This window comes from Macrobrachium rosenbergii, chromosome 13, assembly GCF_040412425.1.
Source record: "Macrobrachium rosenbergii isolate ZJJX-2024 chromosome 13, ASM4041242v1, whole genome shotgun sequence".
NCBI lineage: Eukaryota > Metazoa > Arthropoda > Malacostraca > Decapoda > Palaemonidae > Macrobrachium > Macrobrachium rosenbergii.
Window position 1 is genome coordinate 23,764,442 of NC_089753.1, and position 25,640 is coordinate 23,790,081.

The following is a 25,640-nucleotide window of genomic DNA, read 5'->3' on the forward strand; positions in this document are numbered from 1 at the left end:
CTCTCTCTCTCTCTGAAACATGGAAATAATAGCTTATGTCTGATCATGAGGAAAGATAATAAATGTTCAGATCACAATGGCACTGTATGGATAAATAAAACAGAATATGGAAAGGAATATGTTTATAACAATACTGTACAAATAAAGACTAAATGTCTTTTGAGTTTGTGAAGATAAATCATTAAATGATTTTCAAGAATTACAATAAAAAGTGAAAAAATAGACAAAGTGCCTTCAGTCTTAATAAGTTTACAAATACTGTATGTTTAAAAACAGACATAGGTATTCCAAAAGAGAACTCCAAGGCCGCCACAAGTTTATATCTCATAAAACAGAAGTGATGTCTTGACAGACAATATAATTATAAAAATTTTGTCAAATATATTACTTGTGTTTTACATGAGAACAAAATATTGCAAGAAAAAATGTTATTAAATAAAGGCAAAACATCAAATTTTCAAAGTAACATTTTCTGTGGGCATACAAACCAGAACCTTATAAGTAGGTGTATCCCCCGGTGCAAGCTGGAATGAGTTGTTTAAGCTTGGTAACCAGGTGGTAAACTTAAGGTAGGTGGGTGAGCTAGGAAAACCACCACTCACCAGCCAAGAGTAAGCACTTTTCCACTAGGTATAGCAGGAACTGTGGGGTGGTTGAAGTGGATTATCAGACAAAACTAATTGTGAAGTATACCTGCATTGTGAAACATTCTTGGCCTGTCTGCTGCCTTGCAGAGGAAGAGAGAGAGCCAGTTGCTCAGCATTTGGAATTATGCCATCTTAGTACCACAGGCGAGATGTCTTTTGTTCTAGAACTTGGAGATTAATACCTTAGAAGCCACCACAGGTCCTAATGAGAAAGGCCCTGTGGGCAATATCCCTAATGCAAAATGAGATATAGTATGGCACTATAAAACACCTGCCCTCATTACTCATGGCTGAAAAGTTCTCCAAGTGGCTGGAATGGGCCAAAGCCCATACTTTATGAACTTTCTCTGAGAATGAACAATCTTCTTCCTCAAGGGACAAGCTGTTTGCTTGATCATTTCACAGGCCAGAAAGAAAAGGTGTTCTTGGACACTTCCTGTCAGTATTACAAAAGGACCCAACACTGCCCTAAGAGTTTGGGTTCTAACAAATAGTGCCAAAGGGGTTGCAAAAGGCACAAAAGCATCTTATCCAGCCCCCAACAACAAATTCTTGGAGGAAACAAAAAAATTTAAAATCTCGGAAATGGACAGGTTTGAGTTTTGCCGCAAACCCGTGAATAATGAAAATAAGAATCCCCAGCCTTCTGAGGGCCAAGTACGATAAAGAGGCTGCACTTGTTACCACAAGGAAAGGCATCAGAACAATTCCAAGGGGTCTATGGCACCTGAGTTAGGCTATGGAGGTGTCACATCCCACACTGGAGACCTAAGCCGAGGTGGGTAAAACTGTTTGAAGGATTATAAGCACAGACAGGGTGGTCCAAGCTCTTCCAGAGCAACAGGCCTCGCAGCAAGGACTGAAGATTGCCTCAACAAAAGGTGAAGTTCATGATGATCTGCTGCAAAGTGCTGCAACCAAAGATAGACACCATCTATGAAACCAAGCTGGTTGTTCCAGTCTCAACAGGAACTGTGCTGTCACCTTCACTTGCTGAAATTTGTCTGATGGGAGATGACTTGGTGCTGTCATATTTAGCATGCCCAAATAATTACCTACAGCTTTGATAAGAGCTCAACTTCTCAGTTTACCCTGATTATCAAATCACAGCAAAATGCAAGGATGCGGTGTAGGACAACTGCAGCTCTGAGAACTAACCAGACATCTAAGCAACCACAAATATAACCCTTGCAAATCAGCCCAAAATATCAACAAACTGAACATTCTCATGAACACCTGAGGGGGCTGCTGCCAGTCTGAAGCACAGAATTTTGAACTGGTAGACAGTCTCTATGCAGAAAACGAGGAGGTACTTTGTGAAAGCCTAAATGAGTAATTGAAAGTGTGTCCTTCAGATCCACTGAAATCCAACACAGACTGAGTAGTTTACCTTTTGAACTGATTCTGAGCACTAACTCCTTTGTAAACGAAGAATTTAATGATTGGTCTCTAGCCACCAAGAAAACTTGACTAAAATTCTGGAGAGCAGTCATCTGACTTCCAGTGAATTATTTGCCAGCATCACCCTCACCTCTACCAACTGGGCAAGACCTTTGGAAGATTCTGGATGTTAGGCCAGAAACCGGATCAGTAACCAAGAGGGGAGGGCATCCATCCTTGAAAGGTTGTAACGGTCCTGAAGAACACATTACTCAGGGCTCTGCCACACTGCCCAGTGGCATGACAGGCATCCCCCTGCTTGTGACAGCTGGAGAAGGGGACTGCTTGCCTCAGTGTCTCCTTCCTTCTTTCCCTGCCCTTTCTAGAAAAAAGAAGATTGGGCTCCTTGTCTTGGAAGACTTCCTGACACTGGACACAGATTATATGGTTGCCACTAAAGGCTTGGCCAAAGTTCCCTCTGAATCTCCGGAAGACCCGAAGGAGAGACCAAAGTGGATTAAGGAGTCCAAGCTATTGGAATGCCTTTCCTCCACCACCTCTTTGGAAAGAGCAAAGAGGATACCTAACCAACCTGTTCCATAGAGATTACTATCGGTCAAAGCCTGTCGTGAAAAAGAGTATAAAGAGCCTGTCATGTGTTCTCAATACTATTACTACCCAAAGGTAGGAATTGGTGCAAGAGGAAGTCAATGCCTTTCCTTCCATCACCAAAAACTCCTGAATGCCCATCTCCATGAGAAAAAGTCTAGGACAGTACTCTGGTCTTGGAAGGGGTGGGAAGATTTGTTTTGGTCCTGGATGTGCTCAGGAACCCTTGTACCAACTACACCTACAGCAGACATCTTGACCAAAGGTAAGTGAACATAGCCACTAACCTTTGAAGAGGGACGGTGTTCACGCGAAGTCTGGATTGACATGTGAGATAACTTTCTATACCCCTTATGCTTCTTCTTCCTATGGGAGGATGAAGAGGCAGATGACACAGCAGAGATGGAAGAGACAAATCTGTGCTTTTTCACCTTACCCTATCACAAGCAGGAGGATTAGTTGAGGAAAGAACTTCACCAGACAAAGGAGTATCACCGATGTTCGACATCTCGGGGAGGGGTTATCTCCCACGGGTAAGAATGACAGCTATGGGAGGCTAAGTGATCCAAAAAGGCATAGAATGATGAGCTTCTGGAATACAGAAAGAATGCCATATCTCCAAAGGTACACAAATAAAGTTGAAATCCCAGAAGCAGTCAACAAAGCAGGGATAAGTGGTGGCAAATCACAAACACACTGAAGAAGAGCTTGGCATGCGCACTTGGGTCAGCACTGTCAAAGAGCAGAGGCAAGTCGTCCTACTCTCACCAGTTCTTTGAGCAGAAGAGAATGAGGAGAAGGGGCTGGGGGGGCAGTCTGAGAGGAAGGAGCCGAAAAGTTTAAATGGTATTGAAAGTAACGTAATCCCCCTCAAAGAAACTTACTTGCATCTTTAAGACTTCCTCTGCTACCATGTACCTCTCTAATGCACAGGAAACCAGCCAGCACACTCCTCACATGACCTACCACTGAAGAACAGAAACTGGTTACCCTGACACCTGAGACATAAAGTGGCCAATAGTACGTGCCTGTACTGTTCACACCTGTTGTTGTTCTTTTTCTCGTTCAAAACCAAGTTGAACAATAAACACGAGCACCACACATACAATAAAAATTAAATGAAATAGGTTTTAACTTTATATTCAGCCATGAGAGCAACAAGATGTCTTAAATCGACCCCAGCAAAAGAAAAAGTGCTTGCTCCTGGCAGGCAAGTCAGGGGTTCCACCACTCACACACCTTCACTCAATTAACCAACTTGTCACAAAGTTTCAACAACCAATTCAAGCTTGCGCTGTGGGATACGTCTACTTAAAGGGTATCCCCTTGGGAACAATATTGTATTTTCATAAAATATGAGCCAAAGTAGTAAGTAGTAGTAAGTAAAATACTGAAATAAATAAGCTAGTAAAATGGAAATGAGGTTTTAAGTTTTTAGGTTTTAAGTCGAAACTTAAACTATTTGAAAAAATATAATGAACTCTCCTGCTTTACATTTTCTATTCACATTATGAAACAGCAGTATTATACTTACTCTACAGGCTATTTCTAGTAAAGCTGGCATAATAAACTCATATACTGTACTGAAAATACTAGTTCAGTAATCAATTCAGTATCTTCATGAACAAAGCAAGATTATCAAAGACAGATTGTTGAAAGCTTTAGATTTAGCATACAGGACACCATTAATTACAAGAATAAAAATGAGGTAGCAACAAGACGCAATCTGTCGTATCTTGATTTCCTATTTCCTGTGAAAAGTACCTGATATAGTACATAATTTTATGCAGAAATACTAGTTATTTAAGCTAAAAGGATTCAACTTGACTGTTCTAATAAGGAAAATATACATCAGAAGAGAGCACCTGAGCTTTGAATTTATCTGAAAGCTTATCAGAATTTATTTGAAGTACCAAGTTCCTACTTCACTGTGATCTCTGATTCTTACAGATCACTTCTGTATTCATTAAAGTATAACAATTATGAACAGAAAACAAAAATGCTTTGAACAGATTAAGGCAAATCCAAATTTTTACTATTACAGTAATGACGTTACTTTACAAAAATGCTTTACATAGCTTGCTTGAGGGGAAAATCATAGTGATCACACTTCTACTGTATATTGAATGTAACCAAACTGACTAGTTCAGTCTCTCCATGATGACAATTTTATACTTCAAAAAGAATTCATCATGTATACATGTTGTGCAACTCAATCAATTTTGTTTTAACCTACTGAACTGCAATCAAAACTTAGAAGTGAGAAATGAAAGCAAAATGATCATGCACTGAACAAGCATAGATCGATCCCCCCCAAAAAAAAGTTCTTGCAAAAGAAAAGTGGCAATGTGTCCCACCTATTACTAGGTTATGCAGTAGTAAAAGTCACTGATAAAACTCACAAAATTCGTGGAGATACAGTATTTAAAATAGTTATCTTTGTGAGAGACACAAAGCATGGAACAGTGTTGTACTAAAAGTCCACTTTGACTGGGTTGCTACTACACAGTACTGCCAACATAACACTGCGATGACTGTGTCTAAATATAGTTTTTTGCATAAATAACACTTGGATGATTTCCAACTTAATCGTAATGGTTACATCAAAGTTGAAGCACATTTCGAATATGCTCATACATAAGATGAAAACCTTACATATACTGTATATTGTAATAATAAAAGGTGTAAAATCTTAAAGACTCCAAGGTAAAATTGTGAGTACAGACAAGATGCTGACTTTGGATTAATTATACAGTACATCACTGAACACTAAAAAAAATTCAACACACATCTTTGCAATTTATGTCAACTGCCTCTTTCATTAGAAATATTTCTAGTTGCACAACTGCACAACACTGGACAACTTATACATGACACCAATAATTTGGCATTCATATATAAATATGCAGGATATCTAGAAAATTACAATCAATTTAATATAAATCAATTTGAAAACTGCAAATCCTGTAACTATAAATACTAATTTGCAGTACTTCTTAAAAACTCGATTCATTGCCTTCCTTATTTCCAATGAGCTTCTTCTGAGAAGTAATTTATACTAACTCACCACAGTTTGAGATCACAACTTTTGCATTGGGTTTACCAGACCTTGTACCACACTTCTGAAAAAGATAAAAATCATGTATATAAACATCTCATTCTTATTATTAGTAAATGACTTAACAGGCCGCTAACTCCAAACTCTAAACTCTCACTAGCTTTGTGGAACTGAATACAGAATTTAGGCAAAAGGCCAAACACTGGGACCTACGAGGTCATTCAGAGCTGTGACAGATATTGAGAGTAAAAGGTTTGAAAAGTGTACCAGGAGGAAAACCTCGCAGTTGTACTTTAAAGCGATTGTTAGGAGAGGGTGGAAAGTAAGATGGAAGAAAGAGAAAATGAAAGGAGGTAGAGTGAAAGGAACAAAAGGGGTTGCAGCTAGGGGCCAAAGGCACACTGCAAAGAACCATAAGTAATGTCTACAGCGCACCGCATGAGGTGCACTGACGGTACTACCCCCTACAAGGCTCACTGGGTTTACTATCCCAATTTCTGATACAGAGCATATAAAATTTACTGAGTATATTATTTAATGGTGTATACATAACCTACCTGCAATAATGGAAAGTATAGTAAACAAACCTTACCTCAATCTTTTTCACAACATCTAAGCCAGACATAACCTGCCCAAAGACAACGTGCTTATTGTCTAGCCATTCCGTTCTTTCAGTAGTCAGGAAAAACTGGGAACCATTACTGTTTGGACCAGAATTTGCCATGGAAAGTATCCCAGGACCTGTCAAGATGCAGTTTTATTGATTCATTAATCTTATCAATGTCTGAGGATGTTTTTCATTAAATATCTGATAAAAACTAAGAAACAAACTTGAAATGCAGGACACAAGTATCCTTTGCAATGATCAGTACAGTATTATTATCCATTTTTTAAACATACCACCACAGTTGATATCATACCAGTGTGCTTCAAAAGAAAATTCTCATCTTCAAATTTAGGACCATATACGGATCGGCCACCTGTCCCATTGTGTTCGGTGAAGTCTCCTCCTTGACACATGAATCCCGGAATGATACGGTGAAATGTGGAACCTTGGTATCCATATCCTTTTTCATGTGTGCATAAACATCGGAAATTCTGAAACAAGTCGAAGGACGTAACAAATGACGGTGAACATATATACAGGTATATAAAAACTGCTAGTGCAATAAAAGCACTGCCTTTCTTAAACTATAAATGCCAATGCATGGGCTAAGGACTCTCCATGCTAACCTGCCCCAGGGCCAATGATTTTATGGGAAAATCAGACCATTACTCATTTTGATGGTTCTACTAACTACTAAGGGATTCAGAGCCGATGAAGACGGTTTTGCGCAACACCTTTTATCAAAGCATCGGATAAAGGTGAAAGTTGGCATAGTGTATATTTTATAACCCTACCTAATTATTGCCAAAGTGTTATTTACTACCTGTTCAATAGTTCTGGTACCAGAGTAAAACATGCCAGAGCCATCAAAATCGCAGGTAAGGGTTTTGAACACAATAATGACGTTAAATGTCATGCTCCACAGTGAAAGTTTACATAAAACGTCTCTTCATGCCCACTTAGCGATGGCATATTCAAATTGATATTAGCACCCAAGACCAAGAGAAAGGAAGGTTTGCTCACTTTCCCCAAATATCCCATGTAGGTGGAGCTTTTGTCTACTTCCTTTGTGCATCAGCAGGTGAACACAATGAGCATGCTCGAAGATATGTAAACATAGTTACTCCAGGCTAACGCATCCAATTGGGTAGACCTTGTCTCTCTTGGCCTTTTAATACCCATACAAGGCTTCAGCGATATCAATGATGGCGTAGCAGGATTTGATCGTCCCTTGATAGCATTATCATTCTCAATAATTTTATTATTATTATTATTATTATTATTATTATTATTTTGTGGAGGTTTCATTGCAACTTCCACAGCAGTTGTTGGGACTAAGTTGTTAGCTGGATTTCTTCCATTTCTTGATATTCTATTGTTTCTACTTTACAAATAATTCAGTGCAAGTAGTTCATCCACATAATGAACCAGTCTATAGCTCATTTGTTAGATCTACATCTATTCAGGGCGGAATACAAAGACAATCCATTTTGTTTATCTCAGGTTTGACACTATAGCCTTCTGTTTGCAGCATGTCAGGAGCGGTCACTAGAAGTAGAATTTAAATGAAAAGCAATGATGCCTCATTTCCTCAATTGTTAGAGTTGTAAAGTCAACGCCATTGTTTTATTTCAGTTAATGTAACCCATTGTTATTTTCTTGGTTTTTATTTATATCATATAACACCTAAACAGCGCTTGTATACAAGCTGCAAATAAAAGGTACTGGTAGAGTCAAGATTTTGAGGGCAAGCTCAAGCTATTATTTACCTGCTTCAATATCAATCAAATGTAACACGATTTATATTGATATGCATGGAAAAGGAAAATATATTGAAATCAGTTTGAATGAGGAACATATTGTTATAATCACTGTGTTTTTTAATAGATATGTTTTAGATACAAATAAAACATCTAACACTATACATAATTAATTTACAAAATGTCAATCATTGCACTCTCGAGGAGGAGGTCATCATCCACGTTTTCATCATAAACTGGCGAGATCAATAATGACTGGTCATTTGCTCTCATGGATAATGTCCGATTTTACTCTTCCTCAAAATGACGTGTTGTCTAACAGCTCTGACACTTTTGGATGGTAACCACCCACCATAGAAATAATTACCTATTCACACCAGGAGTAAATCTTGCCACAGGTCTTCGCTTCAATACAAAAAGTGGTAACAAGCACAAATGCAGTCTTGCAAATCGGACAATTCCATATCCTGCTGGCCATTATCGAATTTGTCGAAGCCTAAATTTTTAAGCATTTAAGATATCCATTCACCGCCTAAATGGCGTCATATGTTTACGCCACTAATTGTTTTAGAATCCTTGTCTGTGATTTTCGGTCCCGCATCGGTGACTTCATTTTTTACTCTATAAATATCAAAACTATCGAACTTAGGCTCTAAATAATACAAAAATTAGGTAGGTTATAAAATATACACTTGCCAACTTTCAGCTTTATCCGATGCTTTGATAAAAACATCTGCTTCATCGGTTCTGAATCCCTCAGTAGGTCTCTTCTCATGTCTCAATCTAGCATTTGATCAACAGAAAGGATTTCTAATTTTTGTCTGTTACCTTTCTCTTCATTCTCCATCCTTTACCACAAAGCTCTTTTAGTGAACTCCTAGAAATAACTAATGGCACATACAAGAAAATCATAAAGATTTACAAATTAATCCCACCAAACTCAGTGCATGACTAAAATGGTGAAAGAAGTAAAAAAACCATCTTCCATAATGCTGATACCCATAAAGGGTTTAGTTCAGCTTCTGCATTAAGTGCTCATGTTATAAACATGCATTTGACCCTTTAAGAGCACATTCTGAACTGATATAACTCCATCTGACAAGTGCTTCAAGCAAAACAACCTCAAAACACTTGCACAAAATGACTAAAGTGCCTTGCATACATCCAACAAATATTAATTTACTCACCTCAGCAGTTTTGGGAACAACATCTGCCCTCAGCTGCATAACGATGCGTCCAATCAAGTTGCTGTTCACTTTAACGTCAAAGTAAACTTGTGGGTTAGTCTTCTTTTTCTTTGTCTTTGGCTCATCATCCTAAGTTAAAAAATTTAATTTTAGTCCTTTGCATATTACAGTACTATCGTCATAATATAGTTTATACTCCATTATCTGTCAATAACTCAATTGCTAGTTCATAAACAACCGACACAACTGATGATTAACAAATATGAAAACAGAAAATGAATACTGTACTGTACTGATAAGCACTGGAATGACAATTTGAAGAAGGAATCACCCAGAGACTAAGAAAAAGAACTAGTTATAGCAGCATGTAAAGTGATGTAGGTGGCAGGCACACAAAGGCATGTAAGGCAACATGTATAATTAAAACAGAAAAAGCTTATATCTAAAACAAAAATATTGTGGCCCAAGAAAAAAAAAAACTTAAAAGCACACTGGAGAGGGATATCCCAAATTTTGCATCAGCTTAAGTCTGAGTAGAAATGTTTTCTGGATGGTAAACACAGCATATCCCTGGAGCTAACTGCTTCTAAACTTTGAACTGCCAAGGCAATTAACTCCATGGTCCCTAACAAAGCAGCAGCAAAAGAAGTACCTTCCACTCTATCTCTCTAGCCCACAGGCTGACATGCCATGTTGTAAAGGGTAAACACTGTGTCAAACAATGGCAAGATGTGAGTCTACTGTACTGTGATTTGTAAAGAAAAATAAATAGTGTACCAACTTAAGTCTCAGTGGTTCTTACTGTTTAGAGCCTCAGTTCATTTGTTTCCATGAATGCTATGAGAAGGAAGCTACAAAAACCTATTAAGGTTGAAAAAATTATGAAAGTTGTAAGTGCGTGGAAAAATTAAAGAAAAACAAGTTCAGTGTAAGCCCTTTCTAAAGCGATTTAAATTAAGTTACAAATCAAACAAAACTGAAAATTAAATTACAGCAGTCTCTTCCGCAGATCTTTTCACTCCTTCTGATGTCCCTTCCTGACTATCTTCACCTTCTTTAGCCTCTTCTTCACCTTCCTTTTCCTTCTCTAATGTTGCACCAGAGTATTTATTTAGCCACTCATCATCTGCCCAAACAGCACGTGAAGAACCTTCCTTTGCTTTTTGTGGCTTTGCAAGGTTGACTCTGATTGTGCGACCATACAACTCACTTTCATTCTGAAAATATTTTTATGATAAAATTAAGTTTCACATATACTTACAAAGTACAGTAATTACATAGCTTTAGTTTCAACTCGCACGGCAGCTTCAATTTTGAAATTTGTGGTAGCGCTTCTTTTGTTCTGTGTAGGTGACTAGCCCCCCAACACTTTTGGGGAAAGAGAGGAACAACTCAGCAAAGAACTTCAATGTGTTTGTGCCCTCATGTCCATGCGAGGAGAGGGCTCTGATTCTGTAATTACTTGGTAACATTTCATATAATAACTAACCAAGTAATTACACAGCTGAATCCCACATTGACAGGAGGTGGGATACATGGACATATTCTACCCCAAAACATTAGTAGTGGTGATGAATTTGAGAATATAAAAGTTGCTAGCATTGAAACAGTGCTTGTTGTTACATTACCTGGTAAGAGAGCTACTGCAGGTAGATACTACCTCTGTTTGGTATTCATCTTAACCTGTAGTGCCATGGTGGTGTAGCCGTGAAACACCTCTACTTAAGTGGGAGCTTTTAAGAGGACATTTCCAATAGCTAGCAAAGCATCAATAGTTGCCCCTGCCCTGGGCACAGTACCAAAAAGAGAACAACCAGACAACACTGTCACCTACACCACATAATAAAAACCACAACCCATCCAATAACAAAAAACTGGTGGGTACTCCAGGCTCCCCTAAGACTCGACATCCTATGTCAAGGTGAAGAGAACAAGAATAGAAGGAATGCTTCCTATGCTTCGTCCCCCAAAAACCATGCCAGCCACTGACAATGGACCCAGGGTACTGCAGTTTTCAAATACCGTTTCCACTTAACACAAGTAATGAGTTGCAAAAATCGAATTACACCTCCAATATGTCGACTGAAGAATAGAAGAGAGACAAGTTATGTCTAAAAGCTAACGAGATAGTGACCGCTCTGATCTTGTGAACTTTAACTTTAAACAAAGGCAAGACTTCCTCTCTGACCTGTGAATGCGCTTCTGTAATAAGATCCCTTAGAAAGAATGATAAGACTTTCTTGGAAAGGGGACGGGAAGGACTTTAAACAGCACCATAAATTACTAGCAGGTCCTCTGATTCTCTCAGTCCTATGTAAGTAGTATCTTACTGCTCTTACAGGGCAAAGAGCTTTCTCTTCATCTTCTGGGCCCAGGATCTCCATAAGTTTTTAATGGCAAAAGAACGAGGCCAAGGGCTTGATGGAGTCTTGTTCTTAGCAGCCAGAAAACCAAGGGTAAAAGAACATATTGCGTCTCCTTGTGAGAACCCAATCTTCTTGTCAACAGCATGAATCTCACTTACTCACTTAGCAGTTATTAAAGCCACAAGAAAGACGGTCTTCCTCGTATGATCCCTTAACGTCGTCGAATGAAGGGACTCGAAATGGGAACCAGAGAACCAATTCAGAACCACATCTAGGTTCCATGAGTCTGACTCTACCTTCTTCTGTTTGGATATGTCGAAGGATTTAAGGAGGTCTGAGAGATCCTGGTTTGTAGACAGATCCAAACCTCTATGACAAACCACAGAGCCCAGCATGGCCCTGTAACCTCTAATGGTAGAGGGGGACAGACCTCTAAAGGACCTAAAATAGAGTAGAAAGTCTGCTATCTGCGTTATAGACGTCTAAGAAGATGAGATGTCATGTCTTCTACACCAGTTGTGAAAGACTGTCCACTTAGCTTGGTAGACCTTGCTAGAGGATTGACGTCTACACCTTGAAATAGCCTCTGCAGCCGATCTTGAAAAGCCGTTCGCTCTGATGGTTTCCTGACAGTCTGAATCCTGTCAGGGCAAGAGTGGATAATCCTCAATGGAAACGCCTGAAATGAAGCTGTCTGAGAAGACTTGGTTTTTGTGGAAGTAGCCTCGGAAAGTATACTAGTCGTCTGAGGAGATCCAGGAACCACTCCTTCAGAGGCCATAACGGGGCTACTAAGGTCATCGTTACATTTTGTTGGGCACGAAACTTGTTTAAAACTTCCCTTACCATGCTGAATGGTGGGAATGCATACAGGTCCATGTTCAACTAGTCCTGTAGCATGGCATCTGTCGCCCACACTACAGGGTCTGAGGCTGGCGAACAAAACAGAGGAAGGCGATGAATCCTGGAGGTTGCAAAGAGGTCCAGGGTCAGCTTTCCCCACACTCTCCACAGTTCAGAGCAAACAAGTGGATCCAGAGTCCATTCTGTAGGGAGGACCTGCCTGTGACGGCTTATCAGCCAACACGTTTTGTCTGCCTTGGATAAATCGAGTGACAATCTGGGTTTGATTCTGCTCTGCCCAGACGAGAAGTGCCCTTGCTGCCTCGCACAGGGAGAAAGAATGAGTCCCTCCTTGCTTCTTGAGTTAAGACAGGGCGGTGGTGTTGTATGGGTGGACTGCCACCGTCTTATTGAGACTTCCGTCACAAAGGATCGCAGAACCAAATGAACTGCTTTTAATTCCTTGAAGCTGATGTGCAATTTTCTCTGTTTCAAGGACCATGTCCTGGAAACTCCCTTGTTTCCCAGAAGAGCTCCCCAACCTATAAATATAGGTCCGACAAGTCTGAGTAGAAGTCTAGGTTGGGTCTCAGAGGGAGCAGGGACTTCCCTTCCAAAAGTCTGCTTTCGGACTTCCACCATGCAAGTCCTTCTTGATTTCCTGAGTTATGGGAAATACAAACGAGACCGGATGCACTCTGCCCTCCCAGCTGGCTCTCAGGAAGAATTGCAGCACTCTCATGTGGAGTCTTCCCAATCTGACAAACTGCCGAAGGTATACTTAACTTTGCCATATCGCGGTTCACTCATAGCGTCTCACTGCATTGCAGACTTTTTTATTTAATATACTGTATATCTAAATTTGTATTCCGGATTTTTTATTACATCGCGGGATTTTGCAGTATTTATTATTTTTATTTTTGTGGTAAAATAAGTTTTTCTATCATAAAATTTTTATTTTCATGACTAAATAATTTTTTTTATAAAAAATTATATACTAATTTTCAATTTTTAATATTAATGTAAACAGCAAAATATATGAAATGCTAAATTAAAATCCCACAAAATCACAAAACAGCTTACCAATATATAATAAACACCCCAGTTCAATCTCTCTCACAAAACAGCTTACCAATATATAATAAACACCCCAGTTCAATCTCTCTCTCTCTCTCTCTCTCTCTGATATGCATATCTTTTAATGAAAAAAAGCAAAATTTCAATAAAACTTTATTTCACTTACAGAATAAACTATATTGATCTATTATTATCGTAATATTTGTATAAAAAAAACCACTGTCCCGACACCTGTAACTGTTTTTACTGTAGGTATGTGTTGCCATATTTTTTTTTCTTTCTCTGATTTACTGAACCGCGCTTCATTACAAGTTTAGTAATTGACTCTATGATTATCACACATATTATAACAGTACACAACAGAATATTTTATCACTGTTGATGTTTCATCTCTAATCGCCGTAAAAATATTTAAAATCCGAATTTCATATGTAAGCAACACAAGGTTACTGTATACTCTCTCATCCCCAGCTTGTGAAGTCAAGACTTAGTCTCGTCTCAAGGTACTGCTGAGACTTCGTTTTATACCATAGAGCATATATACTGTACCTGGAGTGGTGATCTCACTGCCAAGCGTGTGACCTTGGGCAGCCATATTGAAAGGTCTCTTCCAGCTCATAGTACTATACCAGTGGTTCTCAACCTGGGGGGCGCGCCGCCCAGCAATTTCTAGGGGAGGCGCAAAGCCTAGGGAAAATTTAAAGATTCTAGAATTATATTCATTATTTTCTTAATAAGAGTGAGGAACTAATATCCAGAAGTTTATAAAAAAAATGAAAAAGTATTGCCTTTTAACGTTAGTTGCCTATAGTCTACCGCTCTAGTAGACTCGCTAGGCTTACCATTATTTTGTAATTATTTACCTCCCTCCCTGTCCCTCGAAACTCCTCTTTCTCTCTCTTTTTTTTTTTTCCTCCTAATCTGGGAGTGAATTTTACTCATAGATGCAAGGGGGGCGTGGAGGGAAGGACCAGCTCTTAGAGGGGGCGTGGTAATAAAAAGGTTGAGAACTACTGTACTATGCGGTAGAGACAAAGCGCTACGGCAACTTTTGTTTTTTTTCCCCTCTGGCTTAATTATTATAAGAATGTTATTTTTTTATAAGCAAATTAATCATCGCTGTACAATATATTTCGAAATATTTCTATACTGAGGTTTATTGAAGTACAAAATTTTACACTCTAATCCGTATAGTCTCAAATATTTGAAAGCCAACTATAATTTGATTAGAAAAACGTGTTCCCTTATTAATATTCGTTATTCATAAAAATAACTATACATTCTCTTATAACAAAAAGAAAAAACTAAAAATTTATATAAAATGTTGACTTTATATAAAATACAGAAGTCAGATACATCACCACTCGAAGAAGAATTTAAAATCATGTGCATAATTAATTTGTACCTATTTTTCTTTACGAAAAAATAAATCTAAAGTTAAACAATTGTAAGTCAGATACACTGCTGCTTTATTACAGATCAGAATTTATTCCCTTGCTGAGAGACAATGATTATGTGCATAATAGAATAATATACAGTACCTATTTTTAGATACAGTCATGTCTTGAAGAATGAAGAAACATGTACAATGTGTGACATTCGTATAAAAATAAAATTGAGACGTTTTGGAGATTAGTTAAACAATAAGAAATCTATATGTATCAGAATAAATCACAATAAGTATTCCTCGCCAAAAAACTACAATGGTTTATGATGAATAAGTTATTGTATACATACAAATAAATTATATTATACTGTATATTGTAACATGCACACTGTCACACACACACATAAAGTAATTTTGACATATATTTGGAATAATGAACAATAAAAATACACGCAGAATCCTTAGCCATGGGGCCTAGGACTTGCTAGGGTTAAGATTCTTTTCCTTCTTGTTACCATTATAAAAGTCAACCTTTTCCTTGCTGTGATGGTTTGATAACTTTTACCACAAGAAATTATTTTTATATATTCGAAAACAAGTTGTACGCAGTGAAAGGTTTAAATTATATGGCACCTTACCAAATGAATAATTTGAGGGCATAGGTTTAGCCTGGGCTACCAAGTTTCATTTTCTTGCCATCGCCAATCTGTGAGACATGTGGTTCGATGACAACACACATAAGACAAGATTTGTTACATATACATAAAAATATTTTTCACTTCGATTAGAGTAACCGAAGTTCTCTTCTATGGTTTGGTTCAGCCATCTAATAATGCTTTCATTGTAACATGTTTAAAAGATGATGCTTGTTGATGCAACCAGTAACCTGCACGCCCACTTACTAAGCCTTTTCAATAACGGACAAGCTCGTCTTTACTTTATATGATCAGGCATAGGCTATATAAGGTGGATGATGTTGCGATTTCAAATCTGAAGTCGCTTTTGCACTTATGTGCCACAATAATATGCGAAATGATGACAGTTAACACAAAAAGGATTTGTTTTCTACGTTTTGTTTGCTTCATCCTGAAACATTCTCCCCAAATGTGACGTTTCAGAATTTCGTTGTGAAACCGTGTATGGTGATCTGCATTCCATTAAACAACTCGGACACTGCCTTTGACGTCTAAAACTGGAAAAAAACGATGGCATAGGCAGTATCCTAGAGCCAACATACTTTAGGTAATTCTTAATGACCGACAAAATACAGCGGGTGTCCTTATATCACAGTAACATAAAGCTTAAAAGATGAGACTGGTTGAAACATCTAGTGTCATCCCTTTAATACTGCTAAGCATTTTTAATACCCACCAAGATTGTTCTTACTTTATATCATGTGGCATATGCAATATTAATGATATTCTGGTATCAAAATTAAATTACCACCACATTCATGTACCACGATAATATGCTGAACATATGAGACATGTTAAAGAAAGTGGATCTACTGCTACGATGACATATATCTGACTAGCACAACATTAAGGATAAATAAATTCTATTATACTTCGTTTACCTGTGAAATGTTATCCCATTTTCTCCTCAAGGCTTGTTTTTCCTATTTTGGCAACTATAAGCCGCGCATCGTACCATTATTGCGATCAGGATAAAAAAAAATCACAATCGCACTAAGCCCCTGTTGAATTTGCGTGGTTACCAGACCTTTAAAAATGGCCACAAGGCTGTAAAGCACCGCCCTGTATCATAAACTATTATGAACAGTATACTAAATGGATTCTTAAGTGAAATAACGCATTAATGTGATCACATTAATATTAGTATTTGAAAATTATTACATCATTGTAACATTTACATACACAAGAGAATTTTTATCACTGTTGATGCTCTGTTCCATAAACTATCATGTAGGTTTAAGGGTATGGAAAGTACTTAAGTGCATAGGAAGTGTTTTTAAGTGTAGGAAAGGTTAATAACAGTTAATAAACGTGTGGGAAAGGTTTATAAGAGTGTGGGGAGGGTTTATAGTGTCTTAAAATATATACGTATACAGTAAATAATATAAAATAAATATTAGGTCGCTACTTTGTGGATTTTCACCTATCGTGGGGGTTCTAGAACCTAACCTCGGCGATAGACGAGGGACGATTGTATTTCCTGTCTCAGAGTCAGTTGGGACTTCTGCATGTTGATCAACAATCCACATCTTCAGCTAGGAGAAGGGTCTTCCGAAGGTCCTCCATGCACTTCTCCTTCAAAGGGGATCAAAGGAGCCAATCGTCCAAATACAGAGAAATATTGATGCCCATAAGATGGAACCACTTTGCTAGGGGGCAAGAACCCAAGTAAATACTTGAGGAGCTGTAGATAGGCTGAAGCACAGGGCTCGAAACTGATAGACTGTCTTGGGAAACGAACCTGAGGTACTTCCTGAAGTCCAAATGGATGGGGACATGGAAGTAAGCATCCTGCATATCAATGGTAAATATCCAGTCGCCCTGATGAATGGGCGACAGGACAGTCTGGTTCATTTCCATCCTGAATTTCATCTTCTGGACAAAGAAATTCAGGGTGCTGACATCAAGGAGCAGTCTCCAACCTCCCAAAGACTTGGGGACTACAAAAAGACAGTTGTAGAATCCCTCTTATCTGACGTCCTCAACCACTTCTACTGCTCTCTTCCTGAGGAAGGAAGAAACTTCTTCCAAGAGGGCCAAATACTTCTCCGAGCCTACTGAGTAGGCAGTCAATTAGATGGGAGTATTGATTAAAGGTGGCTTCTCCCTGAACAGGATGGAGCAGCCCTCCCTCAAGATTTTCATGATCCACTGTTCTGCTCCCTTTGCACTCCATCTCTCCTAAAAAAAGGAGGAGTCTGGCTCCCACTGGGGCAAGGAGGACAGAGTCTTCACTTCCAAGAGGAAGGCTTGGAGGAGGACTTCTTAACTGCACGTGCATAGAAGCAAATGTTTGACCGAGGTCTAGACTGGAACCTCTGTCTGATGCTACAAAAAGTCCTGAGGTTGGAGAGGAGATACCAACTTGGTGCCACAGGTGGCCAACTTCTTAGGGCGTCTTGTTGACTGAGCCAAGAGGTCATGGGTGGACTTCTTTTGGAGGTCCACAGCAATGTTGTTCACTGTGGACTGGGGAAACAGATGGTGGTGATCTAAAGGAGGACGAGAAGAGCCGACTTCTGTGAAGCAGTGACCCCTTGGGTGGTGAATGAACACAAAAGCTCCCTCTTCTTAAGGACCCCCATAGCAAAGAGGATGGCCAACTCCTGGGAGCCATCTCTAATGCCCTTGTCTGCGCACGAGAGGACACTGAGCCAGTCCACAGCACAATCTTCTGGTAAAGTGGAGTTGTCTTAAATCTTCCTCACTAGAGCTCCAATTGACCAATCTAAAAAACTCCAGACCTCAAAAGCCTTAAAAATATTCTTGAGTAAGTGACTGAGCTCCGTCGACGAGAACATCACTTTCGCCAACGAGAAAGCTGATCTACGCGATGAGTCAGTAAGCCCAGAGAAGTCCCCCTGAGAGGAGGCAGCGACTCCCAAAGAAGGCACTTCTCCTGTGGCGTATGACAAATACCTCCTGCACGACAGCCAAGAGGGAGGGAAACTAAAAGAGGCCTTCCCTTGCTCTATCTTCTCTGAGAGCCAACCTTCAATTTCGCTCAATGCCTTCCTAGAAGAGGATGAAAGAACTAATTTTGGGAGCACGGAAGAGTCAACAGGCTGTTTACTCATCATAAAGGCAGAAGTGGGCAAAATTTGGGCTGCAGGAGTAAAAAAATGAGGAAAGCTTAGCAGCAAATACCACAGCAGGGCTACAAAAGCTAAGGGAGTAGTGTCCTGATCCATGTCTTCCTCTTCCGATGAGATCGGGGACAAAGACAAGTCTGTCAAAGTCTTAGCTGAAGGAGGTGCCTTCTTAAGCAATCCCAAAATGTCATCAAGTTGATGCTGGAAGGGTGCCAACAATGGATCAAATACTGCGGGCATGGGAGGAACTGAAGCAGGCAGCTGACAAGGAGCCAGGTGCACAGAAGCTGGCGCCGGGCATTTGGAAGCTGGCGCCAAAAGGACAGGAGTTGGTGCCGGGCACTCAAAAGCTGAGACTGGGCGTTCAAGCGCTGCTGAGTGCTCAGGTGCTGCTGGGCACTGCTGGGCGCTCAGAAGTGGTAGATGGGTGCTCGGACAAAGACAATGGGTGCTTACAAGTAGAGGAAGAGCACTTGGAAGCCAAGTGCTGGTGCTCTACTGCAAGGTGCTCAGGAGAAAAGCACTCCGGACTGTCCCAGTAGCTGAATGAAGGCTGAGGACTGCAAGAAGGTTCTCTGAACCTTTTACAGGGCAGGAGAGAAGGGCGGCCCACATCCACTGCATGCCTTTTCAAAGGCTGAGACTCGTCTGCAAATCGCCACTGGCCCCTCTTGTCAGGACTGGACGCCCCCGAACTAGAGAACAAACGATGCACTTCCTTGACGCCTTTCCAATGGCTGTCTGTCACAGCCTGGGAAAAGCAACAGGCTTGACTGAGGGGGCAAATACCCGTGGGCAGACCTCATCAACCTCCCTTGGACTTCCAGTATGTCTCCTCCCAAGTTTAGGGGAGTATGACAGGGGCCTTTGTCTAGGAAAGTCAGCTGGACGAGTAGCCAACTCCTCCACTAACACTTCACTGGCACTCTTATCATTCACTTTATCCATTAGGACCTTAATGGATGCTCCTAATTGTTCCACTGCTCACAATTAGACCAAATTTCTGGTCAACCCTTGATTCAAGACTGGCAATGGGATCAGGGTCAGAAGCATGAGAGCCAGGCAAAGGAGTGGGTGTTACAGTCAAGAGGAACTAGGGATGGGAGACACAATAGACACAGTGGAAGAGATAACAGGAATATTAACATCAATAGAAGACGTAGGAGAAGAATCCAGACTAACTAAAGTCTTAGTATCGGCTCTAGAAGCCGCCTTTCTTTTTCTGCCTCTTTCTAATTTGGCTAAATGTGACTTTAAAACTTTCCAACTCTAGTCATCCCAATCCTCACACTCATTACAAGTCAAATCTTTAGAACACACTTGCCCCCCTACAGCCAGTACAAATGGTATGCGAATCATATGACGCCTTAGTCAACCTAATATTGCAGCCTTTGCTGCAATAATGAATACTAGCTGAACTTGAGTCTGACATGCTACTGTGCAAACAAGTCTCAGTCTAGGCAAAAAAGTATTATTCAGTGAAAGAAGTCTCTAATTGTGAAAATAAGTCTTAATTCAGACAAAAACAGGTCCCAAAAAGAAAACTTAACACTCGCTAAATGTGCCAAAGGCTACCCAAGGTAAAATACTTCACCAATTGGAAAAACATCAACCGGAAAGTGAAAAGAATTCCAAAACAAGCTGACTTCTCACAACCGATGTTCAGTCATAAGCCAGCAGAAATAATTTGAAGCTATTTGCCAAGTTATTCCTCTCTTTCCCCGAAAGTGGGTGGGGCTAGTCACCTACACAAAACAATAGTAGCGCTACAGCAAATTTCAAAATTTAAGCTGCTGTGCGAGTTGAAACTATAGCTATGTAATTACTTGGTAAGTTACTTATATGTAAATATATACTGAAGTTCAAATCTGTGAACCAATATACATCATTAAGGTTCAAAATATTTTCTGTAACCCACAGACAAACCTTTCTTGACAGACACTTTAAATGGTATGGTGATGAAAGCAAACCTTGAACGAAAAATTGCTTGTTACTGACAGTTAATTAGCTCAGAAAAGGTAATTCCAAACGTGGGGGGAATTTTTTAATCCGTCACTCAAATTTTTATGACGGTAATCACAAAATCATTCCCTGAACTACAGCAAGAGAAAGAAGCAAAAAATACCATGTTATCAATTGCTGCTGCAGCATCCTCGGGAAGCTCAAATTCAACAAACGCAAAACCACGATGCTTTTCCGTTTCATAATCAAGTGGAATCTGGATGTCAACGACCTCTCCAAAAGGGGCAAAGGCAGATCTCAGCACATCCTCTGTAACCTCATCAGCTAAACCACCTGTAAAAATCAGAAATCTTACATAGGTCATTTATTCCTTACGCAGATAAAAGACAGGATTTAACTACCCTTCTTTCAACAACCCCAGAAAGTACAAAATTCCAGATTTAATAAAAAAGTGCTATACAACTGAGTATCCTGGAAGCAGAAAGTAACAAAATCGATCTTATCTTAAACATTTCTAAATTAATGCTGTAATAATAAATAATAAACACTGGGCTTTTCTGTAATATTTTGCAATGGAGCCTGATACTACACCCAACAGGAGCAAAAATAAGTCGAGAGATGGTGATATTCTACGTTGATGACAAGGTATCCACAAACTTTTGCAAGCAATCTGGATATGGTCTTTTTACAGTGTTCTAAACTGCTGTCACTTCCTATATAATTAATCTTTGGGTCGTCCTAACTTTCAAGAACACTGGATACAGTGAACCCCCCGTATTCGCAGGGGATGCGTACCACAACCCCCCACGAATAGCTAAGAGTTCTTCATTGGAGGGGTGGGTAGAGCTCTTGGCTAGCACGCTGTTGGCCCAGCGTTCGACTCTCCGACCGGCCAATGAAGAATTAAAGGAATTTATTTCTGGTGATAGAAATTCATTTCTCGTCATAATGTGGTTCGGATTCCACAATAAGCTGTAGGTCCCGTTGCTAGGTAACCAATTGGTTCTTAGCCACGTAAAATAAATCTAATCCTTCAGGCCAGCCCTAGGAGAGCTGTTAATCAGCTCAGTGGTCTGGTTAAACTGAGGTATACTTGTAAACACGAATAGCTAAAATCCGCAAAAACTTAAAACCCCTCTAAAAACACTTAGAACTGCCCATTTTGATAGTTTAAACACAAGAAAAACCCTGTAAAAATGCTTATACCTGAGTATTTTAAGTTTTATCACAAAAAGTGCATTTATTGGGTTTACTGTATGTCCTTCTCTAAATCTCTTGGCCCTTTCAATTCCAATGGTGTCAAACGGCATCCTACAACTCTCATCCCTTGAGATTCTAGTGATGCCAAATGAGACCACTTGTAGAAAATTGTATAAGAAAAATCAACCATATATATTTTAATGTCAGGTATCATAGGGAGACACTAGAAGGGGTGTTGCGATAGTTTAAATTCAATTTCATTTCCCACACGAGTAGGGCTGTTTAGAGATTTATCATTAAACTAGTTTTAAATATGATACAGTATATATATATATATATATATATATATATATATATATATATATATATATATATATATATATATATATATATATATATATATATATATATATATATATATATATATATATATATATATATATATATATATATATATATATATATATATATATATATATACAGGCGGTCCCTGTTTGACGGGGTTCCGTTCTTCAGCGTCGTAACCGAAAATCGTAAAAGTCGGAACATCGTCGAAAAATCGTCAAAAATCATAAGAAAACCTTACTTTTAATGCTCTGGGTGCATTTGTAAACTGCATTATTATTGAGTTTTACATCAAAAAACCTTCAAATTATGATTATTCTGCCATTTTGGGGCCATATTTCTTCCGTCGGATCGGCGTAACCAGCGTCGTAACTCGAACATTCGTAAGCCAGGAAATAATTTCTGATGAATATATTTGAAAGCGTCCGTAACCTCGAATTTCGTAAACCGGGGACTGCCTGTATATACTTTTCATGGTGTAAAAGTATTTGTAAATATTTATGATTTTTTTTTTAAATAGAATAATAATTTCTGAGAAGTAAAGCCATTTCCGTTCTTGACTAATTTCAGCACATCATTCTGACAATTTTGATTTTCATTTCTAAACATACTACACAAAGCATAATTATTCCGCTTACAAATGAGACAAAAACCAGCGATACAATAAAAATTTTTGCAGCAATAAAATAGAGCTATCTCCAGGAATCTCAAGCAGGGAGCCAGAACAGTGTATTTTACCTAAGATGGGTTTTGGACCTCCCAAAAAATTCCAAATGTTTACGACTTACAAGTACTATCTCCTCTCTGTTGAAAATAATAGCACTGATAACAACACCAGTTATGATCCCATTGAGAGACCCCATTAATTCTGAAGAGACAACATCAATCACGAGGCAGCATTCATACACAGGATATACTAGCATTTTCTTCAGCTGGGATTAGGCAGCTGCATACATACAATATTGCACTTATAAAAAAATAACTGTTTCACAAAGAGTGAGAGATCCGGAGCCCTCCTGCAAGGTGGTTAAGGACGTCTACAATAAAGAACCAACAGGAATAAAGCAACCAGGTAATTATCATGTAGAAAATAGAATAGAGTAATGTACAGCCACAAATAATGTCTTTTGACAGGTTCTATAACAGTCTTTGTATCTTGTATCCTTGTTTTATTTATGAAAAGTTGAACATCATATCCATGGACTAGTTAATGAAGGAAAAGAAACAAAGTAAGGATTCCTTTCTGGGTGAGCCACAAATGGTTGGCAACACTCACCTGCATTCCTCCCGTAAGATTTATGTAATACTTAGCGCAAGAGAAAATAGACCGGGTCTGCAGACAGTACTGTTGAGGCATTATCTAAATAATGAAGTAACTCGGGTAAAAAGGCTTTTCAATATCCCACTGAAGACAGAATATGTAAAAGTTGGTTATGGGCAGCACCAGAAATATCTTAGGTCATCTCATCTCAAATTTGAAATATTCTGTTTTTTTTCTACAAAATTTACAGGTGTATCCGTTAAGTACTGTATACTACTTCATCTTGCAAGTGGCTACCAAATACCATAACTTTGAGGAAGCATGCAGCAGCAACAAAATACTTACAATAAGTTTAAAACATCTTTACAATGAAATTCTAAACAGTATAAAACCATCTACTGCATACCTATTTAAAAAAGCAAAACTCACAGTCAACAGGTTTTCAGAACAAAGCAAACCCAGAAACTATATTTGTTGTCTGAGCTTCACAACAAGAGCATATCTAAGGACACTCTGCTTTAAGCACCAGATGGCAAGGGTTCAAGAATTCCCAATTTGTAGAAAAAGAAGAAAATACCCAGCAACTACTCATTAGATAAGGTGAATTCCCAGGTAAAATACATTAACATACAAGAACAGTTCTTTCGCAAGTCTATACCTTATTTATGAAATTAGTGTTGTTAGTCTTAAAACTTGATAGCATAAGAGACCTCTTTTTTTTTTGTAGTCAACTTACGAGAAGTACCACTAATCAGCACAAACAGCTCCTCTGGGAAGGTATGCCTTGTGAGACATTCTGTAGACAGCACTATGATTCTTTATGTAGTGGCCTTGTCTTTCGCTAGACAACTGTTCTCTTTGGTCTCTTCCACCTAGTTGTCTGACTTTTTCCACTTCGTCTCACTCTAATCTTTACCTCACATTTCAGAACATATCCTTAAGGCCATTCCCAAGTAATGCATTGTTTGTTATAAACATGTATGTTAGAAATGACATTCAGTAAACTTAATGATAATAAGAAAAGCACAAGCCACTATGCATTCTGTTGCCATGCAGGCAACACATCCATGTGAAAGGTCAGAGAGTACACAGCTAAAGTAAGGTAATAAATTAAACTACAAAACTACTTCCCCAAAGCACTAATGTTACTGTAGAACCTAGCAATTTAAAATTAAGGAGCTACAACTTGTTCTGACCCTATTCTTAGAAATCCTTAAGAAGCCATTAGTATTGGCACTTCAGAAATGTAGCCTTAAAGGATGTCAGAACCAGCATCCCTTCAAAGGGTCCTATAACAGATGCTTAAAAATAGCTACAGTAGACTGCCATACATGCACACATAACACAGTGCAGTACTGTATTGCTAAGTGTCCAGTTATGTGCGAATTGGCTACTACATTTATGACAAGGTATCTGATTTAACTATTACCCTCACATCAATGAACTCACAGTAAAGCATCAGATAATCTTAAATCTATGATTAATAAATTCAGGAATTCCACATCCTGCTTTTCCTTTGTTCAAAACGCTTCATTAAAACTTATTGAAATTTCAATTTTGATTTATCAGATTTTAATACCATACAGTACATGCTATACAAACCACTTCTCAATGCTCCCTTATTATATTATTTGGAGATTCCCCTAAAATTTCAGTATGAGAGGGAAATATCTTCCTACAGCCCCCCCAACTTTGCTTCTTTCAGTCTGATTATACCTACCAGAGTATGGTACTGTACTCATGCTTCTACCTCCCAGAAGTTGGGACCCATATTCACATCACTTGCTGAAAGTTGCAGCATAAAATTCTATTGTTGTGGTAATATGACTTGTGGTAACAGGTTTGCAAAAAGTTCCAGATTTGATAAGGAAATGTAGGGACATTTTCCAAAATTGTGAACATACATAACACTTGCAAAGAGGACAGGTGCTTTCATAAAATTCTCAAGTTCCGGAATATTTATGAAGTGTAAGGAATTGCAGGTGACAAGGTGCCCAGGCTGGTTAGATGTGGCACCCTGAATTAGGTTACAATGAATTACTTCGATTACTATCGCCTTCTTTTCGTGCTTTTGATCTTGTGGTTTTTCTCCTTATAAATTTTAACACAAACCCAGTCCACAGAAGACAAAGTCTCTCTCTCCACTCTTCCTGGGGTGAATCCC

General features: G+C 38.9%; 1 protein-coding gene across 1 annotated transcript in view; it reads right to left on the reverse strand.

Moving 5' to 3' along the window:
- Nucleotides 1-107: 107 nt before the first annotated feature.
- The window catches only part of cyp33 (cyclophilin-33), a 28,511-nt gene continuing 2,978 nt past the window's right edge, over nucleotides 108-25,640 (reverse strand). Inside the window, exons 2-7 of the mRNA XM_067114721.1 lie at nucleotides 20,834-21,003; nucleotides 10,241-10,465; nucleotides 9,249-9,377; nucleotides 6,615-6,792; nucleotides 6,287-6,435; nucleotides 108-5,758 (exon numbers count right to left, since the gene is read on the reverse strand). Of these exons, the coding sequence (XP_066970822.1) occupies nucleotides 5,690-5,758; nucleotides 6,287-6,435; nucleotides 6,615-6,792; nucleotides 9,249-9,377; nucleotides 10,241-10,465; nucleotides 20,834-21,003 (920 nt within the window). The 3' untranslated portion in view covers nucleotides 108-5,689. The remainder of the gene's footprint in view (nucleotides 5,759-6,286; nucleotides 6,436-6,614; nucleotides 6,793-9,248; nucleotides 9,378-10,240; nucleotides 10,466-20,833; nucleotides 21,004-25,640) is intronic.